General features: G+C 47.1%; 1 protein-coding gene across 1 annotated transcript in view; it reads right to left on the bottom strand.

Moving 5' to 3' along the window:
* gbe1a (glucan (1,4-alpha-), branching enzyme 1a) overlaps nucleotides 1-20626 on the bottom strand; it is a 148024-nt gene that overhangs the window by 91926 nt on the left and 35472 nt on the right. The window contains exons 3-5 of the mRNA XM_014129886.3: nucleotides 18937-19052; nucleotides 5260-5385; nucleotides 2574-2709 (exon numbers count right to left, since the gene is read on the bottom strand). Coding sequence (XP_013985361.3) covers nucleotides 2574-2709; nucleotides 5260-5385; nucleotides 18937-19052 — 378 coding nt within the window. The remainder of the gene's footprint in view (nucleotides 1-2573; nucleotides 2710-5259; nucleotides 5386-18936; nucleotides 19053-20626) is intronic.

The following is a 20626-nucleotide window of genomic DNA, read 5'->3' as shown; positions in this document are numbered from 1 at the left end:
CACTCCACAGGGCTCTAATGAGAGAGAGACAGACAGACTCCACAGGGCTCTAACGAGAGAGACAGACAGACCCCACAGGGCTCTAACGAGAGAGAGACCCCACAGGGCTCTAACGAGAGAGAGACCCCACAGGGCTCTAACGAGAGAGAGACCCCACAGGGCTCTAACGAGAGAGAGACCCCACAGGGCTCTAACGAGAGAGAGACCCCACAGGGCTCTAACGAGAGAGAGACCCCACAGGGCTCTAACGAGAGAGAGACCCCACAGGGCTCTAACGAGAGAGAGACCCCACAGGGCTCTAACGAGAGAGAGACCCCACAGGGCTCTAACGAGAGAGAGACCCCACAGGGCTCTAACGAGAGAGAGACCCCACAGGGCTCTAACGAGAGAGAGACCCCACAGGGCTCTAACGAGAGAGAGACCCCACAGGGCTCTAACGAGACAGACAGACCCCACAGGGCTCTAACGAGACAGACAGACCCCACAGGGCTCTAACGAGACAGACAGACCCCACAGGGCTCTAACGAGACAGACAGACCCCACAGGGCTCTAACGAGACAGACAGACCCCACAGGGCTCTAACGAGACAGACAGACCCCACAGGGCTCTAACGAGACAGACAGACCCCACAGGGCTCTAACGAGAGAGACATACAGACTCCACAGGGCTCTAACGAGAGAGACATACAGACTCCACAGGGCTCTAACGAGAGACAGACAGACCCCACAGGGCTCTAACGAGAGAGAGACCCCACAGGGCTCTAACGAGAGAGACAGACAGACCCCACAGGGCTCTAACGAGAGAGACAGACAGACCCCACAGGGCTCTAACGAGAGAGACAGACAGACCCCACAGGGCTCTAACGAGAGAGACAGACAGACCCACAGGGCTCTAACGAGAGAGACAGACAGACCCACAGGGCTCTAACGAGAGAGACAGACAGACCCCACAGGGCTCTAACGAGAGAGACAGACAGACCCACAGGGCTCTAACGAGAGAGACAGACAGACCCACAGGGCTCTAACGAGAGAGACAGACAGACCCACAGGGCTCTAACGAGAGAGACAGACAGACCCACAGGGCTCTAACGAGAGAGACAGACAGACCCACAGGGCTCTAACGAGAGAGACAGACAGACCCACAGGGCTCTAACGAGAGAGACAGACAGACCCACAGGGCTCTAACGAGAGAGACAGACAGACCCACAGGGCTCTAACGAGAGAGACAGACAGACCCACAGGGCTCTAACGAGAGAGACAGACAGACCCACAGGGCTCTAACGAGAGAGACAGACAGACCCCACAGGGCTCTAACGAGAGAGACAGACAGACCCCACAGGGCTCTAACGAGAGAGACAGACAGACCCCACAGGGCTCTAACGAGAGAGACAGACAGACCCCACAGGGCTCTAACGAGAGAGACAGACAGACCCCACAGGGCTCTAACGAGAGAGACAGACAGACTCCACAGGGCTCTAACGAGAGAGAGACAGACAGACCCCACAGGGCTCTAACGAGAGAGACAGACAGACCCCACAGGGCTCTAACGAGAGAGACAAACAGACCCCACAGGGCTCTAACGAGAGAGACAGACAGACCCCACAGGGCTCTAACGAGAGAGACAAACAGACCCCACAGGGCTCTAACGAGAGAGACAGACAGACCCCACAGGGCTCTAACGAGAGAGACAAACAGACCCCACAGGGCTCTAACGAGAGAGAGACAGACAGACCCCACAGGGCTCTAATGAGAGAGACCCCACAGGGCTCTAACGAGAGAGACAGACCCAGACCTAACGAGAGACAGGAGCAGCTTCAGAAGCAGGTTCATCCTAACCCAGACGTTCCACAGAGAGGTTTAGACCCGTCATTCTGATGAGCGTAACAGATGTCTTCCTGTTGTGTACTCCTCCAGAGTAGAAAACAGAACACTCTGGAATCGCTGGATACTACAGCAGGTGCCTTCATGTGTCTTAATAATGTGGCCGTTTCTCATGCCCTTGTAACTTATTGACGAGTTGGGATCAATACTACCGTACTCTCCTCTGTCCATCTCTCTCTCCCTCTGTCCATCTCTCTCTCCCTCCCTCTGTCCATCTCTCTCTCCCTCCCTCTGTCCATCTCTCTCTCCCTCCCTCTGTCCATCTCTCTCTCCCTCCCTCTGTCCATCTCTCTCTCTCCCTCTGTCCATCTCTCTCTCTCCCTCTGTCCATCTCTCTTCTCCTTCCCAACGTCCCATTCTAACTGCTGGCTGTGCTACAGCTACTTCCACACCGTAAACTCACATCCTTCTGGAAAATGAACATTAAGTAAATAGACTGGGAAAGTTTGTGGCTAAACGGTGGGCAATTTGGCGTCTTCACTCACTCACTCACTCACTCACTCACTCACTCTCTCACTCTCTCACTCTCTCACTCTCTCACTCTCTCACTCACTCTCACTCTCTCACTCTCTCACTAGAGTTAATGTGGAGAGAATGGCAGCTAAACCCCCATCTCTAGATCAACAGTCCTTGTGTGTGTCTGTTTTCCTCCACTGTCATCAGGTTCCTTACGGTAGACTTTTCCATACCCACCCAGGTCTTTGATTTTGGGCAGGACGTTGAGGGTGAAGTTGGTGTAGGTGGCGATCTCTTCCGCCGGCGAGGCGATGCCAACGTGAGCTTCGTATATACGCAGAGACCTGGGACGCTTAGGACGGGTGTGTTGGTGCTACAGGGGGGAGAGAGAGAGACAGAGAGAGAGACAGAGGAGAGAGAGAGAGAGACAGAGCGAGAGAGAGAGACAGAGCGAGAGAGACAGAGCGAGAGAGAGAGACAGAGCGAGAGAGACAGAGCGAGAGAGAGAGACAGAGCGAGAGAGACAGAGAGAGAGAGACAGAGAGAGAGAGACGAGAGACAGAGAGACAGAGGAGAGACAGAGAGACAGAGGAGAGACAGAGAGACAGAGGAGAGAGAGACAGAGGAGAGAGAGACAGAGGAGAGAGAGACAGAGGAGAGAGAGACAGAGGAGAGAGAGACAGAGGAGAGACAGAGAGAGGAGAGACAGAGCGAGAGAGACAGAGCGAGAGAGACAGAGAGAGAGAGACAGAGAGAGAGAGACAGAGAGAGAGAGACAGAGAGAGAGAGACAGAGAGAGAGAGAGAGGAGAGACAGAGAGACAGAGGAGAGAGAGACAGAGGAGAGAGAGACAGAGGAGAGAGAGACAGAGGAGAGAGAGACAGAGGAGAGAGAGACAGAGGAGAGAGAGACAGAGGAGAGAGAGACAGAGGAGAGAGAGAGGAGAGACAGAGAGAGGAGAGACAGAGAGAAGTTACTGAGGGGGTAAATTAGTTTGGTTGAGCATCACTGTTCATCTCACATCAGCTAAGAAAGAAACACTCAAACAAACAAACATTTGTTCAACAGAAACGTTGTGAAACCACAGGAGCCCCGGGACAACAGTACCACTGGTACCGCAGGGCCCCGGGACAACAGTACCACTGGTACCGCAGGGCCCCGGGACAACAGTACCACTGGTACCGCAGGGCCTGAGACAACAGTACCACTGGTACCGCAGGGCCTGAGACAACAGTACCACTGGTACCGCAGGACCCCGGGACAACAGTACCACTGGTACCGCAGGACCCCGGGACAACAGTACCACTGGTACCGCAGGGCCCCGGGACAACAGTACCACTGGTACCGCAGGGCCCCGGGACAACAGTACCACTGGTACCGCAGGGCCTGAGACAACAGTACCACTGGTACCGCAGGGCCTGAGACAACAGTACCACTGGTACCGCAGGGCCTGAGACAATAGTACTGCTGAAGAACAACAGAGAGCTAGGAGGGAGGGAAAATGGTGGGAAGGAGCAAAAGAGAGCATTGAAAGAGAGAATAGAGAGAGATGATAGAGAGAGAGAGGTTAGTTTTACATCCCACAGGGAATAACTGAGAAACAGTCCAACTCAAACTGCTTTGATGACCAACTGCTTCTGTCTGGGTATGTCTCTGTCTATAAACCTGACGCAACAGCTGAAGAGGAGGGGGAGAGCAGAGGGGGGAGAGGAGGAGGAGAGCAGAGGGGGAGAGGAGGAGGAGAGCAGAGGGGGAGAGCAGAGGGGGGAGAGGAGGAGGAGAGCAGAAGGGGGAGAGGAGGAGGAGAGCAGAAGGGGGAGAGGAGGAGGAGAGCAGAGGGGGGAGAGGAGGAGGAGAGCAGAGGGGGGAGAGGAGGGGGAGAGCAGAGGGGGAGAGGAGGAGGAGAGCAGAATGGGGAGAGGAGGAGGAGAGCAGAGGAGAGCAGAAGGGGGAGAGGAGGAGGAGAGCAGAAGGGGGAGAGGAGGAGGAGAGCAGAAGGGGGAGAGGAGGAGGAGAGCAGAGGGGGAGAGGAGGAGGAGAGCAGAGGGGGAGAGCAGAGGGGGAGAGGAGGAGGAGAGCAGAAGGGGGAGAGGAGGGGGAGAGCAGAGGGGGGAGAGGAGGAGGAGAGCAGAAGGGGGAGAGGAGGAGGAGAGCAGAGGGGGAGAGCAGAGGGGGGAGGGGAGGAGGAGAGCAGAAGGGGGAGAGGAGGAGGAGAGCAGAGGGGGGAGAGGAGGAGGAGAGCAGAAGGGGGAGAGGAGGAGGAGAGCAGAAGGGGGAGAGGAGGAGGAGAGCAGAGGAGAGCAGAAGGGGGAGAGCAGAGGAGAGCAGATGGGGGAGAGGAGGAGGAGAGCAGAAGGGGGAGAGGAGGAGGAGAGCAGAAGGGGGAGAGGAGGAGGAGAGCAGAGGAGAGCAGAAGGGGGAGAGGAGGAGAGCAGGGGGAGAGGAGGAGGAGAGCAGAGGAGAGCAGAAGGGGGAGAGCAGAGGAGAGCAGAAGGGGGAGAGGAGGAGGAGAGCAGAAGGGGGAGAGCAGAAGGGGGAGAGGAGGAGGGGGAGAGGAGGAGGGGGAGAGCAGAGGGGGGAGAGCAGAGGGGGGAGAGCAGAGGGGGGAGAGCAGAGGAGGGGAGGAGAGAAGAGAGGGTTGGAGGAGAAGAGGAGAGCAGATGGGCAGAGGAGGAGGAGGAGGAGGAGGAGGAGAGTGAAGGATCCCTTTATTAAGCGTTACATAAACATGTCTCCATTAGAAACACAAACATCAAAAGCTTCATGCTGCCAAGCCCTGCTTACAGTGAAGAGCTTCTTCACATCAGGGTGTCTGGGTGGCTGTCTGTGAAATGTTAAATAGCACTTCATTAAAAAGGAGGAAGCTTTCTGCAATAAAAAGGCTTCTCACAATGCTAGACACACACACACACACGGTACATACCAGGCAAGGTCTAACAGGGTCCCAGTGTATCCAGTCGTAGGTGTTGGAGTCCACATGTTTGTGACAGTATTTGGCCCACGGAGAGATACGGAATAACTCCTCCCCTTCGGACGTCAGTACCACTAGCTGATTGGACAAGACATGTTGAAGAGGAAATGGCGTCAGACGATATTTATCTAGCAACAAGACACCAAAATATTAATACGAAATTTTATCCCCTAGAAGTGAAAGATTGGATGGATGAAAAATAGCACCAACTACCCTTTCAAGATATGTAACTTTAAAAACACAGAATTCAAAAAGTTTGATCTGACGTTTCGTGTTTAGCGAAACAGCTAGTTAGCCAAGCAGAGCGCTATAGCTAGCCATGTTGCTGCAGTGCATCCCATTTCTGGTTAATGTATTTCATGATACTAGTTGCTACAACAAGTGGTCACTTTGTATCAACGTTTCATCACGTCATTGTGAAGGAGGTATCGTTAGCATGGAACCGGGCTCAATCAGATGGCGGGTCGTTTTGATCTGAACGGTCCTGTCTTTAGTCAGCTGTATGGCAACACAACCTTCTATAACTGGCTAGTTTTCTGTTGTATCTGAACAGGTCCCGTCTTTAGTCATCTGTTGGACGACACAACCTTCTATAACTGGCTAGTTTTCTGTTGTATCTGAACGTCCCGTCTTTAGGACGACACAACCTTCTATAACTGGCTAGTTTTCTGTTGTATCTGAACGGTCCCGTCTTTAGTCAGCTGTATGGCAACACAACCTTCTATAACTGGCTAGTTTTCTGTTGTATCTGAACGTCCCGTCTTTAGTCGAGCTGTATGGCAACACAACCTTCTATAACTGGCTAGTTTTCTGTTGTATCTGAACAGGTCCCGTCTTTAGTCATCTGTTGGACGACACAACCTTCTATAACTGGCTAGTTTTCTGTTGTATCTGAACGGTCCCGTCTTTAGTCATCTGTTGGACGACACAACCTTCTATAACTGGCTAGTTTTCTGTTGTATCTGAACGGTCCCGTCTTTAGTCAGCTGTATGGCAACACAACCTTCTATAACTGGCTAGTTTTCTGTTGTATCTGAACGGTCCCGTCTTTAGTCAGCTGTATGGCAACACAACCTTCTATAACCGGCTAGTTTTCTGTTGTATCTGAACAGGTCCCGTCTTTAGTCATCTGTTGGACGACACAACCTTCTATAACTGGCTAGTTTTCTGTTGTATCTGAACGGTCCCGTCTTTAGTCACCTGTTGGACGACAACATTTTATTAACTGGCTAGTTTTGTCTCGTCTCTACGGCTGTTGTATCTGAACTGGGCTTTAGAGAACTAGGGGTCCGTCAGACCTAGAACCTTCTCTTAAGACTGGTGGACAAGAGATGAACAGATCAAACCCTTCTCTCCTAGAGTTTTAGTACTGATGAGATGAACAGATCAACCCGCTTCTCTCCTAGAGTTTTAGTACTGATGAGATGAACAGATCAACCCGCTTCTCTCCTAGAGTTTTAGTACTGATGAGATGAACAGATCAAACCCTTCTCTCCTAGAGTTTTAGTACTGATGAGATGAACAGATCAACCCGCTTCTCTCCTACAGTTTTAGTACGGATGAGATGAACAGATCAACCCGCTTCTCTCCTACAGTTTTAGTACTGATGAGATGAACAGATCAACCCGCTTCTCTCCTAGAGTTTTAGTACTGATGAGATGAACAGATCAACCCGCTTCTCTCCTAGAGTTTTAGTACGGATGCGATATCCCCTGGCAATGTAAGTTTTTCCCCCGAAAAAAAAAAAAAAACTCTTATATCTTTACTTTCAAAACACACACTTTCCTTTTCGCTAGCTAAATCCCCAGGTAGCTGTATAGATTTGCCACAGTGGCAAGGTAAACCCTTCCAGCATTCTATAGGTCTAGTTAAAAGTTCATAAAGAGTCTCACACACACACACACACACACACACCAAAAAACATGATCAAATATTAATTTCGGAATAATTACTGGTTCAGTGATGCTGAACTGTTGAGGTGATTTTAAAGAGCTACTGAAGACATATCGAACAGTGGTGTGTGTGTGTGTGTGTGTGTGTGTGTGCGTGCGTGCGTGCGTGCGTGCGTGCGTGCGTGCGTGCGTGCGTGTGTCTGTGTCTCGGTTTGCTGTGGGTTGTTTTTCATGCTTTATTTGTTTGATCATAAGGCAGACGGAGGTGTACAGGGTCTGAGCTAAACAAACAGACGCCCTACCAACAGTCCTATAGAGGGGAAGGGGGAGATTTTGGGCACTATGAAATATTTACCAACTAGTTGCCTGTTAAGAGTTGTCAGAGTGGAGAAAGTAAAAGTAGAGTCCCCTGTGGCGAAGTAGAGCCTGAACTGACATAGATACAGTCTGGCTGGGAAAATGTTTCAGACATGTTGGTGGAATATTAAAGAATGGAAGTGTGAGAAGAGACGAGTCACATGAGGCAGAGAACAAAAGTATTGGTCAGAGATGGAACCTCAGTTTTAGTTTGTTTTGGAGGCTGTTCTGAAATATATATATTTTTTAAAAAGACAAGTAAGTGACAGAGAAAAAGAGGGAGAGTTTGCAAGAGGAGGATAGAATGTGAGTGAGGGTTTTAAACGCAGTGAGGGTTTTAAACGCAGTGAGGGTTTTAAATGCAGTGAGGGTTTTAAAGGCAGTGAGGGTTTTAAACGCAGTGAGGGTTTTAAACGCAGTGAGGGTTTTAAAGGCAGTGAGGGTTTTAAAGGCAGTGAGGGTTTTAAACGCAGTGAGGGTTTTAAACGCAGTGAGGGTTTTAAACGCAGTGAGGGTTTTAAACGCAGTGAGGGTTTTAAAGGCAGTGAGGGTTTTAAACGCAGTGAGGGTTTTAAACGCAGTGAGGGTTTTAAACGCAGTGAGGGTTTTAAACGCAGTGAGGGTTTTAAACGCAGTGAGGGTTTTAAACGCAGTGAGGGTTTTAAACGCAGTGAGGGTTTTAAAGACAGTGAGGGTTTTAAACGCAGTGAGGGTTTTAAAGAGAGTGAGGGTTTTAAAGACAGTGAGGGTTTTAAACGCAGTGAGGGTTTTAAACGCAGTGAGGGTTTTAAAGACAGTGAGGGTTTTAAACACGGTGAGGGTTTAAACTGCACCGCATGACATATGATTATGTTCTTAGCCCCTGCATTGAGACCCCAGCCAGTAAAATCCACCAACAATTCTGTTAGCTCAGTGTCTGTGTGTGTGTGTATATATATAGCCTGGGAAGAAACAGATGGGCCCAGCAGAGTTTAACAACGTTCTGTGTGCCAACACTGATAGGCTGTTATTGTGTGTGTGTGTGTGTGTGTGTGGGGATGTTGTTTGTACACACACACCCGGGCAAACTGTGCCAAGCTCCCTCCCATTCCCAGTTACAAATCGCCCCCCTAACAGTACTTTCCGACTCCTTAAGTCGCTCCGTTCCCCCATGTCCTCATTCACTACCCCTCGTATTGTTGAATGGATAACCAAGTGGGTGCTAATCAATAACAATATCTTTCAATAACTGGAGCTTTCATTATATAAATCACAATAACACATCTCATCCCTCAAGGATGTACCATACCACACAAGACAACATTCAGTAGAGCAGGATGGTTTATGGTGAGTTTATAAAATACAGAATTAAGGGTAGCGTTTATATCGAGTTTATAAAATACAGAATTAAGGGTAGCGTTTATATCGAGTTTATAAAATACAGAATTAAGGGTAGCGTTTATAAAATACAGAATTAAGGGTAGCTGTCACGTCCTGACCAGTAATAGGGGTTATTTGTTATTGTAGTTTGGTCAGGACGTGGCAGGGGGTGTTTGTTTTATGTGGTTCGGGGTGGTTGTGTGTTTAGTGGTGTGTTTGATTTATTATTCCGGGTTTTGGGCACTGGTCTATGTTAATGTATTTCTATGTTTTGTCTAGTTCTTTGTATTTCTATGTTTAGTTAATTGGTGATTGGACTTCTCAATTGGAGGCAGGTGTTTTCTAGTTGCCTCTGATTGAGAGTCCTATATATAGGTATGTGTTTGTTTTAGTATTTGTGGGAGATTGTGCTGGGTATAGCTTTGTTGCCTTACCGGCCTGTTATTAGTCATTGTGTTTTGTTGTGTACGTGTTTGTTTTGGTTCACCTTCTTGTCAGTTTAAATAAAAAGAAGATGAGTGCACCTTTCCCCGCTGCGTCTTGGTCCACTTTAACCTACGACAACCGTGACATTGTTTATATCGAGTTTATAAAAGACCGAATTAAGGGTAGCGTTTATAAAATACAGAATTAAGGGTAGCGTTTATATCGAGTTTATAAAAGACCGAATTAAGGGTAGCGTTTATATCGAGTTGATAAAATACAGAATTAAGGGTAGCGTTTATATCGAGTTGATAAAATACAGAATTAAGGGTAGCGTTTATAAAATACAGAAGGGTAGCGTTTATATAAGACCGAATTAAGGGTAGCGTTTATATCGAGTTGATAAAATACAGAATTAAGGGTAGCGTTTATATCGAGGTTATAAAATGTATAATTAAGGGTAGCGTTTATATCGAGTTTATAAAATACAGAATTAAGGGTAGCGTTTATATCGAGTTTATAAAATAAAGGGTAGTGTATTGTCATGACTGGCCTGTGCGGGTCAGGTTACCGTGGACCACACTCCTACAGAGACATCTCTCACACCCACAAGCGGGGGAGAGATCGAGAGGTATGGAGTTTTATGACACCTCACGCCCATTGTAAATCTTTAGGCAGCAGACAAAATCCCTTTGTCCTCTCACTATGGAGGAATGGACTGTATGATGGGCCTATGGAGAACCTACCTCAGAACAGCAACATGAAATAAATGGACTTTGGGACGATATAGTTCATCAGTCAAAATAGTAGTAACGACAATAGATGGAATATGAAAATTAATGTTGTTTTTGTTATTTTATTAAAAGTTAAATGACGACATTATAACGAAAACATTGTAACCTGAAGAGTTTTCACAATATGTTTACATACTGTACGTTGTGTGGAAAATGTCCAGATAGTCCAGACAGTTGGTTGTCTAAATTGGATCTGAGTAAAACCCAGACCTCCAGCCCAGTAACTAGTAACACCCAGACCTCCAGCCGAGTTACTAGTAAAACCCAGACCTCCAGCCCCGTAACTACTAAAACCCAGACCTCCAGCCCCATAACTACTAAAACCCAGACCTCCAGCCCCGTAACTACTAAAACCCAGACCTCCAGCCGAGTAACTAGCAAAACCCAGACCTCCAGCCGAGTAACTAGCAAAACCCAGACCTCCAGCCGAGTAACTAGTAAAACCCAGACCTCCAGCCGAGTTACTAGTAAAACCCAGACCTCCAGCCCCATAACTACTAAAACCCAGACCTCCAGCCCCGTAACTACTAAAACCCAGACCTCCAGCCGAGTAACTAGCAAAACCCAGACCTCCAGCCGAGTAACTACTAAAACCCAGACCTCCAGCCTCGTAACTAGCAACACACAGACCTCCAGCCGAGTAACTAGCAACACACAGACCTCCAGCCGAGTAACTAGCAACACACAGACCTCCAGCCGAGTAACTAGCAACACACAGACCTCCAGCCGAGTAACTAGCAACACACAGACCTCCAGCCGAGTAACTAGCAACACACAGACCTCCAGCCGAGTAACTAGCAACACACAGACCTCCAGCCGAGTAACTAGTAAAACCCAGACCTCCAGCCCAGTAACTAGTAACACCCAGACCTCCAGCCGAGTTACTAGTAAAACCGAGACCTCCAGCCGAGTTACTAGTAAAACCCAGACCTCCAGCCGAGTTACTAGTAAAACCCAGACCTCCAGCCCCGTAACTACTAAAACCCAGACCTCCAGCCCCGTAACTACTAAAACCCAGACCTCCAGCCGAGTAACTAGCAAAACCCAGACCTCCAGCCGAGTAACTACTAAAACCCAGACCTCCAGCCTCGTAACTAGCAACACACAGACCTCCAGCCGAGTAACTAGCAACACACAGACCTCCAGCCGAGTAACTAGCAACACACAGACCTCCAGCCGAGTAACTAGCAACACACAGACCTCCAGCCGAGTAACTAGTAAAACCCAGACCTCCAGCCGAGTAACTAGTAAAACCCAGACCTCCAGCCGAGTTACTAGTAAAACCCAGACCTCCAGCCGAGTAACTAGTAAAACCCAGACCTCCAGCCCAGTAACTAGTAAAACCCAGACCTCCAGCCGAGTAACTAGTAAAACCCAGACCTCCAGCCGAGTAACTAGTAAAACCCAGACCTCCAGCCGAGTAACTAGTAAAACCCAGACCTCCAGCCCAGTAACTAGTAAAACCCAGACCTCCAGCCCAGTAACTAGTAAAACCCAGACCTCCAGCCGAGTAACTAGTAAAACCCAGACCTCAAGCCCCGTAACTACTAAAACCCAGACCTCCAGCCGAGTAACTAGTAAAACCCAGACCTCCAGCAGAGTAACTAGTAAAACCCAGACCTCCAGCCGAGTAACTAGCAACACCCAGACCTCCAGCCTCGTAACTAGCAACACACAGACCTCCAGCCCCGTAACTAGCAACACACAGACCTCCAGCCGAGTAACTAGTAAAACCCAGACCTCCAGCCGAGTAACTAGTAAAACCCAGACCTCCAGCCGAGTTACTAGTAAAACCCAGACCTCCAGCCGAGTTACTAGTAAAACCCAGACCTCCAGCCCAGTTACTAGTAAAACCCAGACCTCCAGCCGAGTAACTACTAAAACCCAGACCTCCAGCCTCGTAACTACTAAAACCCAGACCTCCAGCCCCGTAACTACTAAAACCCAGACCTCCAGCCGAGTAACTAGCAAAACCCAGACCTCCAGCCGAGTAACTAGCAAAACCCAGACCTCCAGCCGAGTAACACCCAGACCTCCAGCCGAGTAACTACTAAAACCCAGACCTCCAGCCTCGTAACTAGCAACACACAGACCTCCAGCCTCGTAACTAGCAACACACAGAGCTCCAGCCTCGTAACTAGCAACACACAGAGCTCCAGCCTCGTAACTAGCAACACACAGAGCTCCAGCCTCGTAACTAGCAACACACAGAGCTCCAGCCTCGTAACTAGCAACACACAGAGCTCCAGCCTCGTAACTAGCAACACACAGACCTCCAGCCTCGTAACTAGCAACACACAGACCTCCAGCCTCGTAACTAGCAACACACAGAGCTCCAGCCTCGTAACTAGCAACACACAGAGCTCCAGCCTGGTAACTAGCAACACACAGAGCTCCAGCCTGGTAACTAGCAACACACAGAGCTCCAGCCTGGTAACTAGCAACACACAGAGCTCCAGCCTGGTAACTAGCAACACACAGAGCTCCAGCCTGGTAACTAGCAACACACAGAGCTCCAGCCTGGTAACTAGCAACACACAGACCTCCAGCCTCGTAACACACAGACCTCCAGCCTGGTAACTAGCAACACACAGAGCTCCAGCCTGGTAACTAGCAACACACAGAGCTCCAGCCTCGTAACTAGCAACACACAGACCTCCAGCCTCGCAACACACAGACCTCCAGCCTCGTAACTAGCAACACACAGACCTCCAGCCTCGTAACTAGCAACACACAGACCTCCAGCCTCGTAACTAGCAACACACAGACCTCCAGCCTCGTAACTAGCAACACACAGACCTCCAGCCGAGTAACTAGCAACACACAGACCTCCAGCCGAGTAACTAGCAACACACAGACCTCCAGCCGAGTAACTAGCAACACACAGACCTCCAGCCGAGTAACTAGCAACACACAGACCTCCAGCCGAGTAACTAGCAACACACAGACCTCCAGCCGAGTAACTAGCAACACACAGACCTCCAGCCGAGTAACTAGCAACACACAGACCTCCAGCCGAGGAACTAGCAACACACAGACCTCCAGCCGAGTAACTAGCAACACACAGACCTCCAGCCGAGTAACTAGCAACACACAGACCTCCAGCCGAGGAACTAGCAACACACAGACCTCCAGCCGAGGAACTAGCAACACACAGACCTCCAGCCGAGTAACTAGCAACACACAGACCTCCAGCCGAGTAACTAGCAACACACAGACCTCAAACCGAGTAACTAGCAACACACAGACCTCCAGCCGAGTAACTAGCAACACACAGACCTCCAGCCGAGTAACTAGCAACACACAGACCTCCAGCCGAGTAACTAGCAACACACAGACCTCCAGCCGAGTAACTAGCAACACACAGACCTCCAGCCGAGTAACTAGCAACACACAGACCTCCAGCCGAGTAACTAGCAACACACAGACCTCCAGCCGAGTAACTAGCAACACACAGACCTCCAGCCGAGTAACTAGCAACACACAGACCTCCAGCCGAGTAACTAGCAACACACAGACCTCCAGCCGAGTAACTAGCAACACACAGACCTCCAGCCGAGTAACTAGCAACACACAGACCTCCAGCCGAGTAACTAGCAACACACAGACCTCCAGCCGAGTAACTAGCAACACACAGACCTCCAGCCGAGTAACTAGCAACACACAGACCTCCAGCCGAGTAACTAGCAACACCCAGACCTCCAGCCGAGTAACTAGTAAAACCCAGACCTCCAGCCGAGTAACTAGTAAAACCCAGACCTCCAGCCGAGTAACTAGTAAAACCCAGACCTCCAGCCCCGTAACTAGTAAAACCCAGACCTCCAGCCCCGTAACTAGTAAAACCCAGACCTCCAGCCCAGTAACTAGTAAAACCCAGACCTCCAGCCGAGTAACTAGTAAAACCCAGACCTCCAGCAGAGTAACTAGTAAAACCCAGACCTCCAGCCGAGTAACTAGCAACACACAGACCTCCAGCCTCGTAACTAGTAAAACCCAGACCTCCAGCCGAGTAACTAGCAACACCCAGACCTCCAGCCTCGTAACTTGCAACACACAGACCTCCAGCCCCGTAACTAGCAACACACAGACCTCCAGCCTCGTAACTAGCAACACACAGACCTCCAGCCTCGTAACTAGTAAAACCCAGACCTCCAGCCGAGTAACTAGCAACACCCAGACCTCCAGCCTCGTAACTAGCAACACACAGACCTCCAGCCCCGTAACTAGCAACACACAGACCTCCAGCCCCGTAACTTGCAACACACAGACCTCCAGCCTCGTGACTAGTTACGTCCAGAGATCTTGCCCTAAAAAAAGGTGGAAACGCACATTTCTGACCCGAGGGTATAAAACATGCGAGTTAAGAATTAACATTACGACTAAGTGACCACGAGCTGCAGCCAATGAGTCCGATGAGTTGTAATCCCCAAAACGCAACACGATGTTGAAGACCCCCCCCCCCCCCCTTAAAAGATTTAGATGCACTATTGTAAAGTGGTTGTTCCACTGGATATCATAAGGTGAATGCACCATTTTGTAAGTCGCTCTGGATAAGAGCGTCTGCTAAATGACTTAAATGTAATGTAAATGTAAAGACAAAGGAACCTTTTAACAATCTATGCTATGGAGGAGTAGCTGTGTCTAAGAGGGTGAATTCAAGCAGGACCACCCGGTTATTCTCTCCAAGGATCCGTGTGCCTATACTGTTTTCATTCCCATGCTGGAAACACCTATATGGCTGATTAGCCGTCCTCAGAAGACCCCTCTTTCAGAACAAGGAAAACAGACCACTAAGAGAAAAGGACACTGCCATCGTGTGGACAAACAGAGAGTTACACCGGGTAACCGAAGAAGTGCCGTCATCAGACGAGAAGGAACCCGGTCAATGAAGAGAAACCCCATTGGAGACCTTTGACACGTAATTCCATCATTATACTCTGACCCATAAGAGTGGCAGTACGGGGCAAGGTCTTAGGGTTAAACTAAGCATAGTTTACAAATGTATCCAAGTGGGCTTTTCTCTCTCATTTTAAATCTCCATTTTGTGTAACACGTGTCAGATTGTGTTGGTCCGCTAGGGACCTGTTTCATTGTACTAAGTTCTAATCAATAGCCTAGACTGTGTGTATCTTATACTATCATTTTATCTTGTTCGTAAATAAATACATCAACTCAATTGGTGTGGTACGGACTTATTTTAGTTAGACTCGGTTTGTGCAGATTCAGATTATGCGACGTTAACCTCTTGGGGCTAGGTGGGACGCTAGCGTGCCACCCGTGGTGCACTCCATCAACAGCAGGTGCATTTCAAGAGCGGCAAATTTGAATCCAAATAAATGTCAAAATTCAAATTTTTCAAAAATACAACTATTTTACACCATTTGAAAGATAAACATCTCCTTAATCTAACCACGTTTTATGATTTCAAAAAGGTTTTACGGCGAAAGCATAAATTTAGAGTATGTTAGGACAGTACATTTACAAGAGTTGTGTGTAATGTTTTGTCAAGTCAAAGACAGGGTCACCAAAACCATAAAACCAGCTAAAATGATGCACTAACCTTTTACAATCTCCATCAGATGACACTCCTAGGACATTATGTTAGACAATGCATGCATTTTTAGTTCTATCAAGTTCATATTTATATCCAAAAACAGCGTTTTACTATGGCATTGATGTTGAGGAAATCGTTTCCCTCCAATAACCGGCAGTCAAGTCAGCGTCACAAATTAAATAATTAAAATTAGAAAACATTGGTAAAATATTATATTGTCATTTAAAGAATTATAGATTTACATCTCTTGAACGCAATCAACTTGCCAGATTTAAAAATAACCTTACTGGGAAATCACACTTTGCAATAATCTGAGCACTGCGCCCAGAAAAATACGCGTTGCGATACAGACTAGACGTCATGTTGGGGAGATCTAAAATCGAAAATACTATGTAAATAATCCATTACCTTTGATTCTCTTCATCAGATGTCACTTCCAGGTATCACAGGTCCATAACGAATGTAGTTTTGTTCAAAAAAGCTCATCATTTATGTCCAAAAATCTCCGTCTTGTTAGCACATGATCTAAGCCAGCCGGACTTCTCGTCATGAACGAGGGGAAAAAATATATTTCCGTTCGTTCAAACATGTCAAACGTTGTATAGCATAAATCATTAGGGCCTTTTTTAACCAGAACATGAATAATATTCAAGGTGGACGAATGCATACTCTTTTATAACGTATTGGAACGAGGGTACCCAACATGAACTCGCGCGCCAGGTGTCTAATGGGACATCATCGTTCCATGGCTCTTGTTCGGTCAGATCTCCCTCCAGAAGACTCAAAACACTTTGTAAAGGCTGGTGACATCTAGTGGAAGCAATAGGAAGTGCCAAAATATTCCTAAGCCCCTGTGTTTTTCAATGGGATAGGTTTAAAGTCAATACAACACATCAGGTATCCACTTCCTGTCAGAAAATGTCTCAGGGTTTTGCCTGCCAAATGAGTTCTGTTATACTCACAGACACCATTCAAACAGTTTTAGAAACTTTAGAGTGTTTTCTATCCATATATAATAAGTATATGCATATTCTAGTTACTGGGTAGGATTAGTAACCAGATTAAATCGGGTACATTTTTTTTATCCAGACGTGCAAATGCTGCCCCCTAGCCCTAACAGGTTAAAGGGAGTTTTTCCCCCTTGTCATTTCTCCATCAATAACGAAATGTGTGACTCACCACCTGGATTCGATCTTATGTAGCAAAATTTGAAATTATGTTTTTTACATTAGATAAAAGTGGCGACTCAGAGCTACAAAATAGTATATCATACACTGCATTTGAGGAACAATGGGAAAGTAATTTTGCTTTGAAAATTGATAAACTTGTAAACTCACTTTTGGAAAAAAAGCCCTTTGAATGTTTTGCTATCTAGTGAAGGGCTCTTCTTTGTCTATAACAATTTCAGAACGCTTTTTTGCTAACATTAGCTAGCTAGCTAACAGTACACTTTAGCTTGAAATGAAACCACTTTCTGTCAAAACTAGAAAATGTGTAATATCTGGAAATGTAGCTAGCTAACGCTAGACCATCTTATGTGTATACGTCATCGTGCATGATGGACGCGTCTCCCTATCAGGAATGCTATGCCACGGTTGCCCTTAGTTTGAAGATGTAATCCGGAGACAGGCGTTTCCTCCATCTCTTTAGCTATCATACTCTAATTCCACTGATTTCAAAACTTGATCCTCCAGAAAGTGGAGAGCAACACTTATGCAGCTTATACAGGATTACCAACAGACTGACCAGCTCAAATAGACAGAAGCCTTCTATATGGCAGACCAATCCAAACTCTTCTCTCAGCATGTCCAGCCCACTCATTATCTCAGCCAATCATGGCTAGTGGGAAGGTTACTGACTTTTTCCTGTGGCTTAACCAACTAGACTCGTAAATGTAACAATTTTATTCGTATTTACAGATAGCATACAAGTTCGTTATTAAGGCACATTAAAGTTCACATGTTCTAGAAAACATTTGTGCCCCAAAAAAACGCATTTTGATAAAAAAATAAAACGTTTTTACGTTGAAAAGGCTCTCCTGTGAAGTCGTGACTTGCGACATACGCCTAGTTTCCTGAATCACATTTGGCACACCTGCTGAGAACTCCCTTCAATAAATAGTCAGCAGATGGTGCCGCAAGCCACTCGCTAGTATCCTGGGAAAAAAAGTGTAACAATTTTTTTTTTTTTTGCATCTCCCTCTTTTTGAAATAAATAGACACTTTTTGAAACAAAAAAGGACAGAAATGAGTGAGAATGCAATGGCTCTTGATGGGATATCTTTTTTGATATATGTTTGGGGCTGTGACCTATTAAACTGAAACCTTACCTAGCCAGGACACCTAGCCACTGTTGTCTTTAAGCGCTAGCTAACTACTAGTTGGCAGTAGCTAACATATCTTCAATAATGTAATTCAAGCCAGATAAGCCTGCATTATTACAATATTATCAGTTTCTGTTAGTTTGACGTTGTAGGTGCTTGTTGCTAGCCAGGCTCCAGGCTTAGCTGGAGTGTAGCAGCCAACAAGCAGTGTGTTGTTAAGAAAACAACATTACCACAGTGTGATATTCAAAGACCTGGGCCAGCTAGTTGGCATCAATAACAGATCAGATTTGAATAGAGTAGCAGTAGCAATACTAGTAACAGCAGTAGTAGTAGTAACAATAATAATAACAACAACAGTAATAATAATAATACTAGTAATAACAATAATAATAATAATTATAACAATAATGGTAACAGTAGTAGTAGTAGTAATAACAATAATAATAACAACAACAGTAATAATAATAATACTAGTAATAACAATAATAATAATAATTATAACAATAATAATAATGGTAACAGTAGTAGTAATAACAATAATAATAATGGTAACAGTAGTAGTAATAACAATAATAATAATGGTAACAGTAGTAGTAATAACAATAATAATAATGGTAACAGTAGTAGTAATAACAATAATAATAATGGTAACAGTAGTAGTAATAACAATAATAATAATGGTAACAGTAGTAGTAATAACAATAATAATAATGGTAACAGTAGTAGTAATAACAATAATAATAATGGTAACAGTAGTAGTAATAACAATAATAATAATGGTAACAGTAGTAGTAATAACAATAATAATAATGGTAACAGTAGTAGTAATAACAATAATAATAATGGTAACAGTAGTAGTAATAACAATAATAATAATGGTAACAGTAGTAGTAATAACAATAATAATAATGGTAGTAACAATACCTTGAGTTTGGTCTCATGTTCGATGGCAGGTGACTTGTTACTTTTGGGAGGAAGGCAAAGTTCCCATTTACCATACTCTTTCTTAGTGTAGGGATGGGACGTTCTGTTCCAGTCATCTGGGGACGGGGACGGGGGGGGGAGTTAGCTACATGAGAACATAGAAGACAATAGCTCACTGTTGCCAACAAGAATCCCTATTGGCTGCAGAATTTGTCACAAGATAAAGTTTTTAAATTGCCGCGACATCACAGCAGCAGCCCCCGACGAGAGAGAGAGAGAGAGAGAGAGAGAGGGGGCCACGTGTACAGAGAGAGAGAGGGGGCCACGTGTACAGAGAGAGGGGGCCGCGTGTACAGAGAGAGGGGGCCACGTGTACAGAGAGAGGGGGCCACGTGTACAGAGAGAGGGGGCCACGTGTACAGAGAGAGGGGGCCACGTGTACAGAGAGAGGGGGCCGTGTACAGAGAGAGAGGGCCGTGTACAGAGAGAGAGGGCCGTGTACAGAGAGAGGGGGCCGCGTACAGAGAGAGGGGGCCGCGTACAGAGAGAGGGGGCCGTGTACAGAGAGAGGGGGCCGTGTACAGAGAGGGGGGGCCGTGTACAGAGAGAGGGGGGCCGTGTACAGAGAGAGGGGGCAGAGTGCAGCTATTGGTGTCACATTGTGTTATGAGATGAATACCCAAGGCACCAAATCATGCCACTTTAGTAGACAGTAGAACACACTAGCTTGCTCTCTCTGTCTCACACACACACATACACACTCCCCAAGCACATACTCCATTTCCAGACAGAGGTGTTAGTGGCCTAAGGCGATGCTATTGCAGCTTAACAGGCCTGGGGCGCTCACCAGAAAAAACACACTAGTCTGTTAAACTGCTCTGTCTCAGACATCCCAAGATGTTTAGAACACAATCATCTCCTTCAACCTCTCTCTCTCTCTCTCTCTCTCATCCTTCTTTAACCCGTCATCTACACTGATTGAAGTGGATTTAACAGGTGACATCAACGAAGGGATCATAGCTTTTCAACTGGATTCACCTAGTCAGTCTACTGTACATCACGGAAAGAGCAGGTGTCCCCCACACTGGCCAGTTTATTAAGTACACTCATCTAGTACCAAGTCGGACTCCCCCCCCCTTTGCCTCCAGAACAGCCTGAATTCTTTGGGTGTTGGAAACGTTACAGAGATGTTGGTCCATTCTGACACGATGGCATCACGCAGTCGCTGCAGATTGGACTGCCAACACCACCTTCCATCTCATCCCAAAGATACTGGGTTTGGTCAACACCACCTTCCATGTCGTCCCAAAGATACTGGGTTTGGTCAACACCACCTTCCATGTCGTCCCAAAGATACTGGGTTTGGTCAACACTACCTTCCATGTCGTCCCAAAGATACTGGGTTTAGTCAACACCACCTTCCATGTCGTCCCAAAGATACTGGGTTTAGTCAACACCACCTTCCATGTCGTCCCAAAGATACTGGGTTTAGTCAACACCACCTTCCATCTCGTCCCAAAGATACTGGGTTTGGTCAACACCACCTTCCATCTCGTCCCAAAGATACTTGGTTTGGTCAACACCACCTTCCATGTCGTCCCAACGATACCGGGTTTGGTCAACACCACCTTCCATCTCGTCCCAACGATACCGGGTTTGGTCAACACCACCTTCCATCTCGTCCCAACGA

This window comes from Salmo salar, chromosome 11, assembly GCF_965601325.2.
Source record: "Salmo salar chromosome 11, fSalSal1, whole genome shotgun sequence".
Taxonomy (NCBI): Eukaryota; Metazoa; Chordata; class Actinopteri; order Salmoniformes; family Salmonidae; genus Salmo; species Salmo salar.
Note: the sequence above shows the minus strand (reverse complement) of the source record. Positions and strands in the feature narration are given on the sequence as shown.